This window comes from Scyliorhinus torazame, chromosome 24, assembly GCF_047496885.1.
Source record: "Scyliorhinus torazame isolate Kashiwa2021f chromosome 24, sScyTor2.1, whole genome shotgun sequence".
Classification (NCBI taxonomy): domain Eukaryota; kingdom Metazoa; phylum Chordata; class Chondrichthyes; order Carcharhiniformes; family Scyliorhinidae; genus Scyliorhinus; species Scyliorhinus torazame.
Genome location: NC_092730.1, coordinates 9,398,503 through 9,413,445, shown reverse-complemented (window position 1 = coordinate 9,413,445; position 14,943 = coordinate 9,398,503). Strand labels below are relative to the sequence as shown.

At 53.3% G+C, this 14,943-nt stretch overlaps 2 protein-coding genes across 4 annotated transcripts in view; one reads left to right on the top strand and one right to left on the bottom strand.

Moving 5' to 3' along the window:
* slc8a4a (solute carrier family 8 member 4a) overlaps nt 1–14,943 on the top strand; it is a 903,507-nt gene that overhangs the window by 599,484 nt on the left and 289,080 nt on the right.
* LOC140399870 (sodium/potassium/calcium exchanger 3-like) overlaps nt 1–14,943 on the bottom strand; it is a 224,263-nt gene that overhangs the window by 57,349 nt on the left and 151,971 nt on the right. For all 3 annotated transcript variants that reach the window (XM_072489337.1, XM_072489336.1, XM_072489335.1), the window contains 4 exons: nt 7,354–7,438; nt 4,498–4,601; nt 2,874–2,948; nt 430–455 (listed from right to left, as the gene is read on the bottom strand). In XM_072489337.1, coding sequence (XP_072345438.1) covers nt 430–455; nt 2,874–2,948; nt 4,498–4,601; nt 7,354–7,438 — 290 coding nt within the window. The remainder of the gene's footprint in view (nt 1–429; nt 456–2,873; nt 2,949–4,497; nt 4,602–7,353; nt 7,439–14,943) is intronic.

The following is a 14,943-nucleotide window of genomic DNA, read 5'->3' as shown; positions in this document are numbered from 1 at the left end:
ATTCTCTGACAGTCCTCCTCGCTATCTGAAACTCCACCAATCTTAGTATCATCTGCAAACTTGCTAATCAGACCACCTATACCTTCGTCCAGATCATTTATGTATATCACAAACAACAGTGGTCCGAGCACGGATCCCTGTGGAACACCACTAGTCACCTTTCTCCATTTTGAGACACTCCCTTCCACCACTACTCTCTGTCTCCTGTTGCCCAGCCAGTTCTTTATCCATCTAGCTTGTACACCCAAGTCCCGAAAGACATGCTGTTAGGTGGATTGGTCATGATAAATTGCCCTTTAGTGTCCAAAAGGTTAGGAAGGGGTCGCTGGGATAGGTTGGGGGATTGGCCTGGGTGGGGTGTTCTTTCGAAGGGTCAATGGCCTCCTTCTCCACTGCAGGGATTCCGTGGATCAGCAGGACATCACTCACCAGAAAACCTTCTCATCGTGAATTACCTGCAATTGAAGAAGAGCAAACGATTAATGGAAGGAATTTAGAATATAAATTAAACCCTGTCCCCATTCTCTTGGTGTTCTCGGCCCCCTCGGGATCTTCCTCTGGACAACCCTCAGCTCTACCAGATCCCCTTAGACCCCGCAGGCCAGAGGACTCCCAGGCCCTTGCAACAGGCCAGACCTGGCTCCAAACCAGGCCCCTTCCACAGGCCCTACCCCATTTTCAGGCCCCTTCCACAGGCCCTACCCCATTCTCAGTCTCCTCCAGAGGCCCTACCCCATTCTCTGTCTCCTCTACAGGCCCTTCCCCATTCTCAGGCCCCTTCCACAGGCCCTACCCCATTCTCAGTCCCCCCCCACAGGCCCTTCCCCATTCTCAGGCCCCTCCACAGGCCCTAACCCATTCACAGGCCCAACCCCATTCTCAGGCTCCTTCCACAGGCCCTAACCCATTCTCAGTCTCCTTTCACAGGCCATACCCCATTCTCAGGCCCCTTCCACAGGCCCTACCCCATTCTCAGTCTCCTCCACAGGCCCTTCTCCATTCTCAGGCCCTACCCCAATCTCAGGCCCCTTCCACAGGCTCTACCCCATTCTCAGGCCCTTCCACAGGCTCTACCCCATTCTCAGGCCCTACCCCATTATCAGTCCCCCCCACAGGCCCTTCCCCATTCTCAGGCCCCTCCACAGGCCCTAACCCATTCACAGGCCTTACCCCATTCTCAGGCTCCTTCCACAGGCCCTAACCCATTCTCAGTCTCCTTCCACAGGCCCTACCCCATTCTCAGGCCCCTTCCACAGGCCCTACCCCATTCTCAGTCTCCTCCACAGGCCCTTCCACATTCTCAGGCCCTACCCCAATCTCAGGCCCTTCCACAGGCTCTACCCCATTCTCAGGACCTACCCCATTCTCAGGCCCCTTCCACAGGCCCTACCCTATTCTCAGGCCCTGCCACAGGCTTTAACCCGTTCTCAGGACCTACCCCATTCTCAGGCCCCTTCTACAGGCCCTACCCTAGTCTCAGGCCCTTCCACAGGCTCTACCCCATTCTCAGGACCTACCCCATTCTCAGGCCCCTTCCACAGGCCCTTCCCCATTCTCAGGCCGCTTCCAGAGGCCCTACCCCATTCTCAGGCCCCTTCCACAGGCCCTATCCCATTCTCAGGCCCTACCCCGTTCTCAGGCCCTACCCCATTCCCAGGCCCTACCCCATTCTCAGGCCCTTCCACAGGCACTACCCCATTCTCAGGCCCCTTCCACAGGCCCTACCCCACCCTCAGGCCCCTTCCACAGGCTGTACCCCATTCTCAGGCCCCTTCCACAGGCCCTATCCCATTCTCAGGCCCCTTCCACAGGCCCTACCCCATTCTCATGCCCCTTCCACAGGCCCTATCCCATTCTCAGGCCTCTTCCACAGGCCCTACCCCATTCTCAGTCCCCTCCACAGGCCCTTCCCCATTCTCAGGCCCTATCCCATTCTCAGGCCTCTTCCACAGGCCCTACCCCATTCTCAGTCCCCTCCACAGGCCTTTCCCATTCTCAGGCCTTACCCCATTCTCAGGCCCCTTCCACAGGCCCTACCCCATTCTCAGGCCCTTCCACAGGCCCTACCCCATTCTCAGTCCCCTCGACAGGCCCTTCCCCATTCTGAGGCCCTACCCCATTCTCAGGCCCCTTCCACAGGCCCTACCCCATTCTCAGGCCCTTCCACAGGCCCTACCCCATTCTCAGTCCCCTCGACAAGCCCTTCCCCAATTCTGAGGCCCTACCCCATTCTCAGGCCCCTTCCACAGGCCCTACTCCATTCTCAGGCCCTACCCCATTCTCAGGCCCCTCCACAGTCCCTACCCCATTCTCAGGCCCCTTCCACAGGCCCTACCCCAATCTCAGGCCCCTTCCACAGGCCCTACCCCAATCTCAGGCCCCTTTCACAGGCTCTACCCCATTCTCAGGCCCCTTCCACAGGCACTACCCCAGTCTCAGGCCCCTCCACAGTCCCTACCCCATTCTCAGGCCCCTTCCACAGGCCCTACCCCAATCTCAGGCCCCTTCCACAGGACCTACCCCATTCTCAGGCCCCATCCACAGGCCCTATCCCATTCTCAGACCTTACCCCATTCCCAGGCCCTTCCCCATTCTCAGGCCCTTCCACAGGCCTCACCCCATTCTCAGGCCCGTTCCACAGGCCCTATCCCATTCTCAGGCCCTATCACCATTCTCAGGCCCGTTCCACAGGCCCGATCCCATTCTCAGGCCCTTTCCCCATTCTCAGGCCCCTTCCACAGGCCCTACCCCAGGCCCTACCCCATTCTCAGGCCCATCCACAGGCCGGATCTCATTCCAAGTCCCTCCCCAGGTCTGAACAGCTCCCAATGCGTTTGAAGCTGACACCGATGTTTTTTCACCAACAAACCTACCAGAATGAGAGCGAGAACAGACATGATGTAGGAGACCGAGTCTCGGAACAAAGACCACCAAGTGAGGGGGACGTCCTGTAGGGAGAGAGAAATGGAGTGACAGAGTCAGTGTGTGTGGAACCCGTACCCCAGTGAGAGTCAGTGTGTGTGGGACCCGTACCCCAGTGAGAGTCAGTGTGTGTGGGACCCGTACCCCAGTGAGAGTCAGTGTGTGTGGGACCCGTACCCCAGTGAGAGTCAGTGTGTGGGACCCGTACCCCAGTAAGAGTCAGTGTGTGGGACCCGTACCCCAGTGAGAGTCAGTGTGTGGGACCCGTACCCCAGTGAGAGTCAGTGTGTGTGGATCCCGTACCCCAGTGAGAGTCAGTGTGTGTGGAACCCGTACCCCAGTGAGAGTCAGTGTGTGTGGGACCCGTACCCCAGTGAGAGTCAGTGTGTGTGGGACCCGTACCCCAGTGAGAGTCAGTGTGTGTGGGACCCGTACCCCAGTGAGAGTCAGTGTGTGTGGGACCCGTACCCCAGTGAGAATCAGTGTGTGTGGGACCCGTACCCCAGTGAGAGTCAGTGTGTGTGGAACCCGTACCCCAGTGAGAGTCAGTGTGTGTGGAACCCATACCCCAGTGAGAGTCAGTGTGTGTGGGACCCGTACCCCAGTGAGAGTCAGTGTGTGTGGGACCCGTACCCCAGTGAGAGTCAGTGTGTGTTAAACCGTACCCCAGTGAGAGTCAGTGTGTGTGGGACCCGTACCCCAGTGAGAGTCAGTGTGTGTGGGACCCGTACCCCAGTGAGAGTCAGTGTGTGTGGAACCCGTACCCCAGTGAGAGTCAGTGTGTGTGGGACCCGTACCCCAGTGAGAGTCAGTGTGTGTGGGACCCGTACCCCAGTGAGAGTCAGTGTGTGTGGGACCCGTACCCCAGTGAGAGTCAGTGTGTGTGGAACCAGTACCCCAGTGAGAGTCAGTGTGTGTGGGACCCGTACCCCAGTGAGAGTCAGTGTGTGTGGGACCCGTACCCCACTGAGAGTCAGTGTGTGTGGGACCCGTACCCCAGTGAGAGTCAGTGTGTGTGGAACCCGTACCCCAGTGAGAGTCAGTGTGTGTGGAACCCATACCCCAGTGAGAGTCAGTGTGTGTGGGACCCGTACCCCAGTGAGAGTCAGTGTGTGTGGGACCCGTACCCCAGTGAGAGTCAGTGTGTGTTAAACCGTACCCCAGTGAGAGTCAGTGTGTGTGGGACCCGTACCCCAGTGAGAGTCAGTGTGTGTGGGACCCGTACCCCAGTGAGAGTCAGTGTGTGTGGAACCCGTACCCCAGTGAGAGTCAGTGTGTGTGGGACCCGTACCCCAGTGAGAGTCAGTGTGTGTGGGACCCGTACCCCAGTGAGAGTCAGTGTGTGTGGGACCCGTACCCCAGTGAGAGTCAGTGTGTGTGGAACCAGTACCCCAGTGAGAGTCAGTGTGTGTGGGACCCGTACCCCACTGAGAGTCAGTGTGTGTGGGACCCGTACCCCAGTGAGAGTCAGTGTGTGTGGGACCCGTACCCCAGTGATAGTCGGTGTGTGTTGTGTGTCAGGGGGATGGGAGGGTGCTGAGGACGATCTGTCCTATGACTGACGGTGTCACATACGTGTCCGGCAAAAATTCCGCAAATTCCGATGATGCAGAGGATGTTGAAGACGGCTGAACCGACAATGGTTCCCACTCCCACATCACTCTTCGCGATGAACACCCCTGGGGACAAGGAATAGAGAGGACGGTCAAGAAACTGATGGCCCCGCGCCTCCCTCCAAACAGAATCAAACCCTCCTGCCCACGGATATCCTCAGCTTTGCTCACTCTTACGGGCCAGGGTTTAAATACTCCACGGTATATTATCGAGTTCACCGGACCTACAACGTTTATGTTGAAGGTAGATGGGATGAGTGCAAGAGCCTGTCTTTCAGATGTTATTCAACGCACTTCTTCGGCTCTTTTAATCAAATAAACAAACTTTATTCTCAGAATTTGGTTAACTTTTGTATAACACACAGAGTAAACATTTATTACAAACACAGAGACCCCACACAGCTACAATAATCTATGTATAACCCTTAATGCATTCCCCCTTAACTGTTCCAATTCAATAACAAAATCCAAGTAAAATCAGACACCGATTTTCAAACCTGTGGCCCAGCACACGGCCTTCTCACTGGTCGAAGACTTGTTATCGATACTCTGTTCCGCTTTCCAAACTCCCAACGAGCAGGTTATGAATTCCTCCAGAATGCAATTATCTCTTTTAAGCTAACAAGCCGTCAGGAAACAGCTTTTGTAATGGAGGTGGAGAGACACTTTGTTCAACCTGTGCAGTTCAAACCCAGTCCAAAACTCACAGCAAAAATAAAACCCAGAGCCACAGCCCTGCTCCACCCACACAACGACATCACTGAAGCCATGTGATAAGACAGAAACCTTTCTTCAAGGGACACTCGCATGACACTCATTCTCAAACACACTCACAGACGTGCGGAGCAGAGTTTGCTGCTCTTCGATTCATCCCCTCAAAGTGGACAAGCTCACATTTCCCCCACATTTACCTTCACCCGCCACATTTTTGCTCGCTCACTCGATCTATCTGCGATCCTTTGCAGACGTCTTACGTCCTCTTCGCAACTTACCGTCCTACCTGTCTTTGCGCCTTCAGTAACTTTAACGATCTCACCTTCAGGCCCTTCATCCAAGACAGTGATATAAATTGTGAATAATTGAGGTTCCGGCACTGATCACCGTGGCACTCTGCACGTTACATATTGCCAACCTGAAAATGACCCATTTATCCCGACTCTCTGATTCCTGTTAGCTAACCAATCCACTCTTCATGCTAATATGGTGCCCCTTACATGGTGAGCTTTATTTTGCATCACAACCTTTCATGTGGCACCTTGTCAACTGCCTTCTGGAAATCTAGGTACACCACATCTACCGGCTCCACTTTATCCACACTGCTTGTTACTTCCTCAAAGAATCCCAATAAATTAATCAAACATGAATTCCCTTTCACAAAACCATGTTGACTCTGCCAATTGATTTATATATGCAACAAAAATCAGGCGTCCTAATATTCAGCCCTGCAAACCGACATGTACACATACACACGCACTCACATGCACACATGCACACTGTTGCCTTGACTACATGGATGCACTCATGCAGACGCATGCACACAGATGCATGCACAAACACCCATATGCATATGTTAATACACAAACACATACCGCGCACACACACACATGCACACACACCCGTATGCACACACGCACACACATGTACATATGCGCACACGTACATAAACATACAAACACACACTCATCCACACACATACATACACACACACACATATTCAGACACACACATGCATACATGTATACACACACACGTACATATACACACATGCTCACGCACAAATACATGTACATAACACATGTACATGCATACACAGATACACACATGCATCACACATATACACAGATGTACACACATATACACACACATACACACACATGTACATACATACACGCACACATATGCATACTTACACACAAGTACACACTCACACACACACACTCACACTCACACACACACTCACACAGACACACACTCACACACTCACACACTCACACAGACACACAGACACACAGACACACACTCACTCACACACACTCTCACACACTCACACACGCACATTGACACACACACAGACACACACACACACTCACTCACACACACACACTCACACACGCACACTGACACACTCACACACACAGACACACACAGACACACACTCACTCACACACACACACTCACACACGCACACTGACACACTCACACACACAGACACACTCACACACACAGACACACACAGACACACAGACACACACACACTCACTCACACACACTCTCACACACACAGACACACTCTCACTCACACACACTCGCACTCACACACACTCACACTCACACTCTCACACACACTCACACTCACTCTCACTCTCACTCACACACACTCTCACACACTCTCACACACTCTCACACACTCTCACACACACAGACACACACTCACACACGCACACTGACACACTCACACACACAGACACACAGACACACAGACACAGACACACACACACACACACACACTCACTCACACACACAGACACACTCTCACACAGACACACACAGACACACACACTCACACAGACACTCTCACACACACAGACACACACACACACACACACAGACACACACACACACTCACACACACACCCTCACACACGCACACTGACACACTCACACACACAGACACACTCACACACACTCTCACTCACACACACTCACACGCACTCTCACACACACGTGTTCACCGGGAGAGACAGGTTCCACTGCAGCTTGCTGTGTGAGCCCGGTGCTCCGGCACAGACAGACTTTCCGATACAGAGAGCACACTCACCAATCAGAGAGGTGAAGAGCTCCGGAGCTGAGCTGCCCGCCGCCATGAAGGTGGCCCCAGCGACATCCTCACTCAGCTGTAAATGCTGGAAAACAGGCAGAATGTGAGGGGCAGCGACACTTCCAGATGTTCAGTAAGCGGCAGGAGGTGGATGCGGATCTCCGTTAACAGTCCGTCATTCCACCTCGTTCCCAATCTCACTACCCATCCTCGAGGAAGCTCACAGGTCAGAGCGCCCGATTGGCCAGCAGCTAAACCCCCACCCCCACCGCCCCCAGCAGGAGCCCATTCAGCCCCTCGAACCTGCTGCACCATTTAACCAGACGGGGTACATCACCCGCATCAGCGCTGTTTCACAACCCAAGTCCCCGGGGAAGAGAATGACAAACACTCACATCCCTCACAGAGAAGACATTGCACAGCACGGGGTTAGATACAGGGTAAAGCTCCCTCCACACTGTTCCCCATCAAACACTCCCAGGACAGGTACAGCACGGGGTTAGATACAGAGTAAAGCTCCCTCTACACTGTCCCCATCAAACACTCCCAGGACAGGTACAGCACGGGGTTAGATACAGAGTAAAGCTCCCTCGACACTGTCCCCATCAAACACTCCCAGGACAGGTACAGCACGGGGTTAGACACAGAGTAAAGCTCCCTCTACACTGTCCCCATCAAACACTCCCAGGACAGGTACAGCACGGGGTTAGATACAGAGTAAAGCTCCCTCCACACTGTTCCCCATCAAACACTCCCAGGACAGGTACAGCACGGGGTTAGATACAGAGTAAAGCTCCCTCTACACTGTCCCCATCAAACACTCCCAGGACAGGTACAGCACGGGGTTAGATACAGAGTAAAGCTACTTCTACACTGTCCCCACCAAACACTCCCAGGACAGGTACAGCACGGGGTTCGATACAGAGTAAAGCTCCCTCTACACTGTCCCCACCAAACACTCCCAGGACAGGTACAGCACGGGGTTCGATACAGAGTAAAGCTCCCTCTACACTGTCCCCATCAAACGCTCCCAGGACAGGTACAACACGGGGATAGATACAGAGTAAAGCTACCTCTACACTGTCCCCACCAAACACTCCCAGGACAGGTACAGCACGGGGTTCGATACAGAGTAATGCTCCCTCTACACTGTCCCCATCAAACACTCCCAGGACAGGTACAGCACAGGGTTAGATACAGAGTAAAGCTCCCTCTACACTGTCCCCATCAAACACTCCCAGGACAGGTACAGCACGGGGTTCGATACAGAGTAAAGCTCCCTCTACACTGTCCCCATCAAACACTCCCAGGACAGGTACAGCACGGGGTTCGATACAGAGTAAAGCTCCCTCTACACTGTCCCCATCAAACACTCCCAGGACAGGTACAGCACGGGGTTAGATACAGAGTAAAGCTCCCTCTACACTGTCCCCATCAAACACTCCCAGGACAGGGACAGCACGGGGTTAGATACAGAGGAAAGCTCCCTCTACACTGTCCCCATCAAACACTCCCAGGACAGGTACAGCACGGGGTTAGATACAGAGGAAAGCTCCCTCTACACTGTCCCCATCAAACACTCCCAGGACAGGGACAGCACGGGGTTAGATACAGAGGAAAGTTCCCTCTACACTGTCCCCATCAAACACTCCCAGGACAGGGACAGCACGGGGTTAGATACAGGGTAAAGCTCCCTCTACACTGTCCCCATCAAACACTCCCAGGACAGGTATAGCACGGGGTTAGATACAGGGTAATGCTCCTTCTACACTGTCCCCATCAAACACTCCCAGGACAGGTACAGCACGGGGTTAGATACAGGGTAAAGCTCCCTCTACACTGTCCCCATCAAACACTCCCAGGACAGGTACAGCACGGGGTTAGATACAGAGTAAAGCTCGCTCTGCACTGTCCCCATCAAACACTCCCAGGACAGGTACAGCACGGGGTTAGATACAGAGTAAAACTCCCTCTACACTGGCCCCATCAAACACTCCCAGGACACGTACAGCACAGGGATAGATACAGAGTAAAGCTCCCTCTACACTGTCCCCATCAAACACTCCCAGGACAGGTACAGCACGGGGTTAGATACAGAGTAAAGCTCCCTCTACACTGTCCCCATCAAACACTCCCAGGACAGGTACAGCACGGGGTTAGATACAGAGTAAAGCTCCCTCTACACTGTCCCCGTCAAACACTCCCAGGACAGGTACAGCACGGGGTTAGATACAGAGTAAAGCTCCCTCTACACTGTCCCCATCAAACACTCCCAGGACAGGTACAGCATGGGGTTAGATACAGAGTAAAGCTCCCTCTACACTGTCCCCATCAAACACTCCCAGGACAGGCACAGCACGGGGTTAGATACAGAGTAAAGCTCCCTCTACACTGTCCCCATCAAACATTCCCAGGACAGGTACAGCACGGGGTTAGATACAGAGTAAAGCTCCCTCAACACTGTCCCCATCAAACACTCCCAGGACAGGTACAGCACGGGGTTAGATACAGGTTAAAGCTCCCTCTACACTGTCCCCATCAAACACTCACAGGACAGGTACAGCACGGGGTTAGATACAGAGTAAAGCTCCCTCTACACTGTCCCCATCAAACACTCCCAGGACAGTCACAGCACGGGGTTAGATACAGAGTAAAGCTCCCTCTACACTGTCCCCATCAAACATTCCCAGGACAGGAACAGCACGGGGTTAGATACAGAGTAAAGCTCCCTCAACACTGTCCCCATCAAACACTCCCAGGACAGGTACAGCACGGGGTTAGATACAGAGTAAAGCTCCCTCTACACTGTCCCCATCAAACACTTCCAGGACAGGTACAGCACGGGGTTAGATACAGAGTAAAGCTCCCTCTACACTGTCCCCATCAAACACTCCCAGGACAGGTACAGCACGGGGTTAGATACAGAGTAAAACTCCCTCTACACTGTCCCCATCAAACACTCCCAGGACAGGTACAGCACGGGGTTAGATACAGAGTAAAGTTCCCTCTGCACTGTCACCATCAAACACTCCCAGGACAGGTACAGCACGGGGTTAGATACAGAGTAAAGTTCCCTCTACACTGTCCCCATCAAACACTTCCAGGACAGGTACAGCACGGGGTTAGATACAGAGTAAAGCTCCCTCTACACTGTCCCCATCAAACACTCCCAGGACAGGTACAGCACGGGGTTAGATACAGAGTAAAGCTCCCTCTACACTGTCCCCATCAAACACTCACAGGACAGGTACAGCACGGGGTTAGATACAGAGTAAAGCTCCCTCTACACTGTCCCCATCAAACACTTCCAGGACAGGTACAGCACGGGGTTAGATACAGAGTAAAGCTCCCTCTACACTGTCCCCCATCAAACACTCCCAGGACAGGTACAGCACGGGGTTCGATACAGAGTAAAGCTCCCTCTACACTGTCCCCATCAAACACTCCCAGGACAGGTACAGCACGGGGTTCGATACAGAGTAAAGCTCCCTCTACACTGTCCCCATCAAACACTCCCAGGACAGGTACAGCACGGGGTTAGATACAGAGTAAAGCTCCCTCTACATTGTCCTCATCAAACACTCCCAGGACAGGGACAGCACGGGGTTAGATACAGAGGAAAGCTCCCTCTACACTGTCCCCATCAAACACTCCCGGGACAGGTACAGCACGGGGTTAGATACAGAGGAAAGCTCCCTCTACACTGTCCCCATCAAACACTCCCAGGACAGGGACAGCACGGGGTTAGATACAGAGGAAGGTTCCCTCTACACTGTCCCCATCAAACACTCGCGGGACAGGTACAGGACGGGGTTAGATACAGAGGAAAGCTCCCTCTACACTGTCCCCATCAAACACTCCCAGGACAGGGACAGCACGGGGTTAGATACAGGGTAAAGCTCCCTCTACACTGTCCCCATCAAACACTCCCAGGACAGGTATAGCACGGGGTTAGATACAGGGTAATGCTCCTTCTACACTGTCCCCATCAAACACTCCCAGGACAGGTACAGCACGGGGTTAGATACAGGGAAAAGCTCCCTCTACACTGTCCCCATCAAACACTCCCAGGACAGGTACAGCACGGGGTTAGATACAGAGTAAAGCTCGCTCTGCACTGTTCCAATCAAACACTCCCAGGGCAGGTACAGCACGGGGTTAGATACAGAGTAAAACTCCCTCTACACTGTCCCCATCAAACACTCCCAGGACAGGTACAGCACGGGGATAGATACAGAGTAAAGCTCCCTCTACACTGTCCCCATCAAACACTCCCAGGACAGGTACAGCACGGGGTTAGATACAGAGTAAAGCTCCCTCTACACTGTCCCCATCAAACACTCCCAGGACAGGTACAGCACGGGGTTAGATACAGAGGAAAGCTCCCTCTACACTGTCCCCATCAAACACTCCCGGGACAGGTACAGCACGGGGTTAGATACAGAGGAAAGCTCCCTCTACACTGTCCCCATCAAACACTCCCAGGACAGGGACAGCACGGGGTTAGATACAGAGGAAGGTTCCCTCTACACTGTCCCCATCAAACACTCGCGGGACAGGTACAGCACGGGGTTAGATACAGAGGAAAGCTCCCTCTACACTGTCCCCATCAAACACTCCCAGGACAGGGACAGCACGGGGTTAGATACAGGGTAAAGCTCCCTCTACACTGTCCCCATCAAACACTCCCAGGACAGGTATAGCACGGGGTTAGATACAGGGTAATGCTCCTTCTACACTGTCCCCATCAAACACTCCCAGGACAGGTACAGCACGGGGTTAGATACAGGGTAAAGCTCCCTCTACACTGTCCCCATCAAACACTCCCAGGACAGGTACAGCACGGGGTTAGATACAGAGTAAAGCTCGCTCTGCACTGTTCCAATCAAACACTCCCAGGGCAGGTACAGCACGGGGTTAGATACAGAGTAAAACTCCCTCTACACTGTCCCCATCAAACACTCCCAGGACAGGTACAGCACGGGGATAGATACAGAGTAAAGCTCCCTCTACACTGTCCCCATCAAACACTCCCAGGACAGGTACAGCACGGGGTTAGATACAGAGTAAAGCTCCCTCTACACTGTCCCCATCAAACACTCCCAGGACAGGTACAGCACGGGGTTAGATACAGAGTAAAGCTCCCTCTACACTGTCCCCATCAAACACTCCCAGGACAGGTACAGCACGGGGTTAGATACAGAGTAAAGCTCCCTCTACACTGTCCCCATCAAACACTCCCAGGACAGGTACAGCATGGGGTTAGATACAGAGTAAAGCTCCCTCTACACTGTCCCCATCAAACACTCCCAGGACAGGCACAGCACGGGGTTAGATACAGAGTAAAGCTCCCTCTACACTGTCCCCATCAAACATTCCCAGGACAGGTACAGCACGGGGTTAGATACAGAGTAAAGCTCCCTCAACACTGTCCCCATCAAACACTCCCAGGACAGGTACAGCACGGGGTTAGATACAGAGTAAAGCTCGCTCTGCACTGTCCCCATCAAACACTCCCAGGACAGGTACAGCACGGGGTTAGATACAGAGTAAAACTCCCTCTACACTGTCCCCATCAAACACTCCCAGGACACGTACAGCACAGGGATAGATACAGAGTAAAGCTCCCTCTACACTGTCCCCATCAAACACTCCCAGGACAGGTACAGCACGGGGTTAGATACAGAGTAAAGCTCCCTCTACACTGTCCCCATCAAACACTCCCAGGACAGGTACAGCACGGGGTTAGATACAGAGTAAAGCTCCCTCTACACTGTCCCCGTCAAACACTCCCAGTACAGGTACAGCACGGGGTTAGATACAGAGTAAAGCTCCCTCTACACTGTCCCCATCAAACACTCCCAGGACAGGTACAGCATGGGGTTAGATACAGAGTAAAGCTCCCTCTACACTGTCCCCATCAAACACTCCCAGGACAGGCACAGCACGGGGTTAGATACAGAGTAAAGCTCCCTCTACACTGTCCCCATCAAACATTCCCAGGACAGGTACAGCACGGGGTTAGATACAGAGTAAAGCTCCCTCAACACTGTCCCCATCAAACACTCCCAGGACAGGTACAGCACGGGGTTAGATACAGGTTAAAGCTCCCTCTACACTGTCCCCATCAAACACTCCCAGGACAGGTACAGCACGGGGTTAGATACAGAGTAAAGCTCCCTCTACACTGTCCCCATCAAACACTCCCAGGACAGTCACAGCACGGGGTTAGATACAGAGTAAAGCTCCCTCTACACTGTCCCCATCAAACACTTCCAGGACAGGTACAGCACGGGGTTAGATACAGAGTAAAGCTCCCTCTACACTGTCCCCATCAAACACTCCCAGGACAGGTACAGCACGGGGTTAGATACAGAGTAAAACTCCCTCTACACTGTCCCCATCAAACACTCCCAGGACAGGTACAGCACGGGGTTAGATACAGAGTAAAGTTCCCTCTGCACTGTCACCATCAAACACTCCCAGGACAGGTACAGCACGGGGTTAGATACAGAGTAAAGTTCCCTCTACACTGTCCCCATCAAACACTTCCAGGACAGGTACAGCACGGGGTTAGATACAGAGTAAAGCTCCCTCTACACTGTCCCCATCAAACACTCCCAGGACAGGTACAGCACGGGGTTAGATACAGAGTAAAGCTCCCTCTACACTGTCCCCATCAAACACTCACAGGACAGGTACAGCACGGGGTTAGATACAGAGTAAAGCTCCCTCTACACTGTCCCCATCAAACACTTCCAGGACAGGTACAGCACGGGGTTAGATACAGAGTAAAGCTCCCTCTACACTGTCCCCCATCAAACACTCCCAGGACAGGTACAGCACGGGGTTCGATACAGAGTAAAGCTCCCTCTACACTGTCCCCATCAAACACTCCCAGGACAGGTACAGCACGGGGTTCGATACAGAGTAAAGCTCCCTCTACACTGTCCCCATCAAACACTCCCAGGACAGGTACAGCACGGGGTTAGATACAGAGTAAAGCTCCCTCTACACTGTCCTCATCAAACACTCCCAGGACAGGGACAGCACGGGGTTAGATACAGAGGAAAGCTCCCTCTACACTGTCCCCATCAAACACTCCCGGGACAGGTACAGCACGGGGTTAGATACAGAGGAAAGCTCCCTCTACACTGTCCCCATCAAACACTCCCAGGACAGGGACAGCACGGGGTTAGATACAGAGGAAGGTTCCCTCTACACTGTCCCCATCAAACACTCGCGGGACAGGTACAGCACGGGGTTAGATACAGAGGAAAGCTCCCTCTACACTGTCCCCATCAAACACTCCCAGGACAGGGACAGCACGGGGTTAGATACAGGGTAAAGCTCCCTCTACACTGTCCCCATCAAACACTCCCAGGACAGGTATAGCACGGGGTTAGATACAGGGTAATGCTCCTTCTACACTGTCCCCATCAAACACTCCCAGGACAGGTACAGCACGGGGTTAGATACAGGGTAAAGCTCCCTCTACACTGTCCCCATCAAACACTCCCAGGACAGGTACAGCACGGGGTTAGATACAGAGTAAAGCTCGCTCTGCACTGTTCCAATCAAACACTCCCA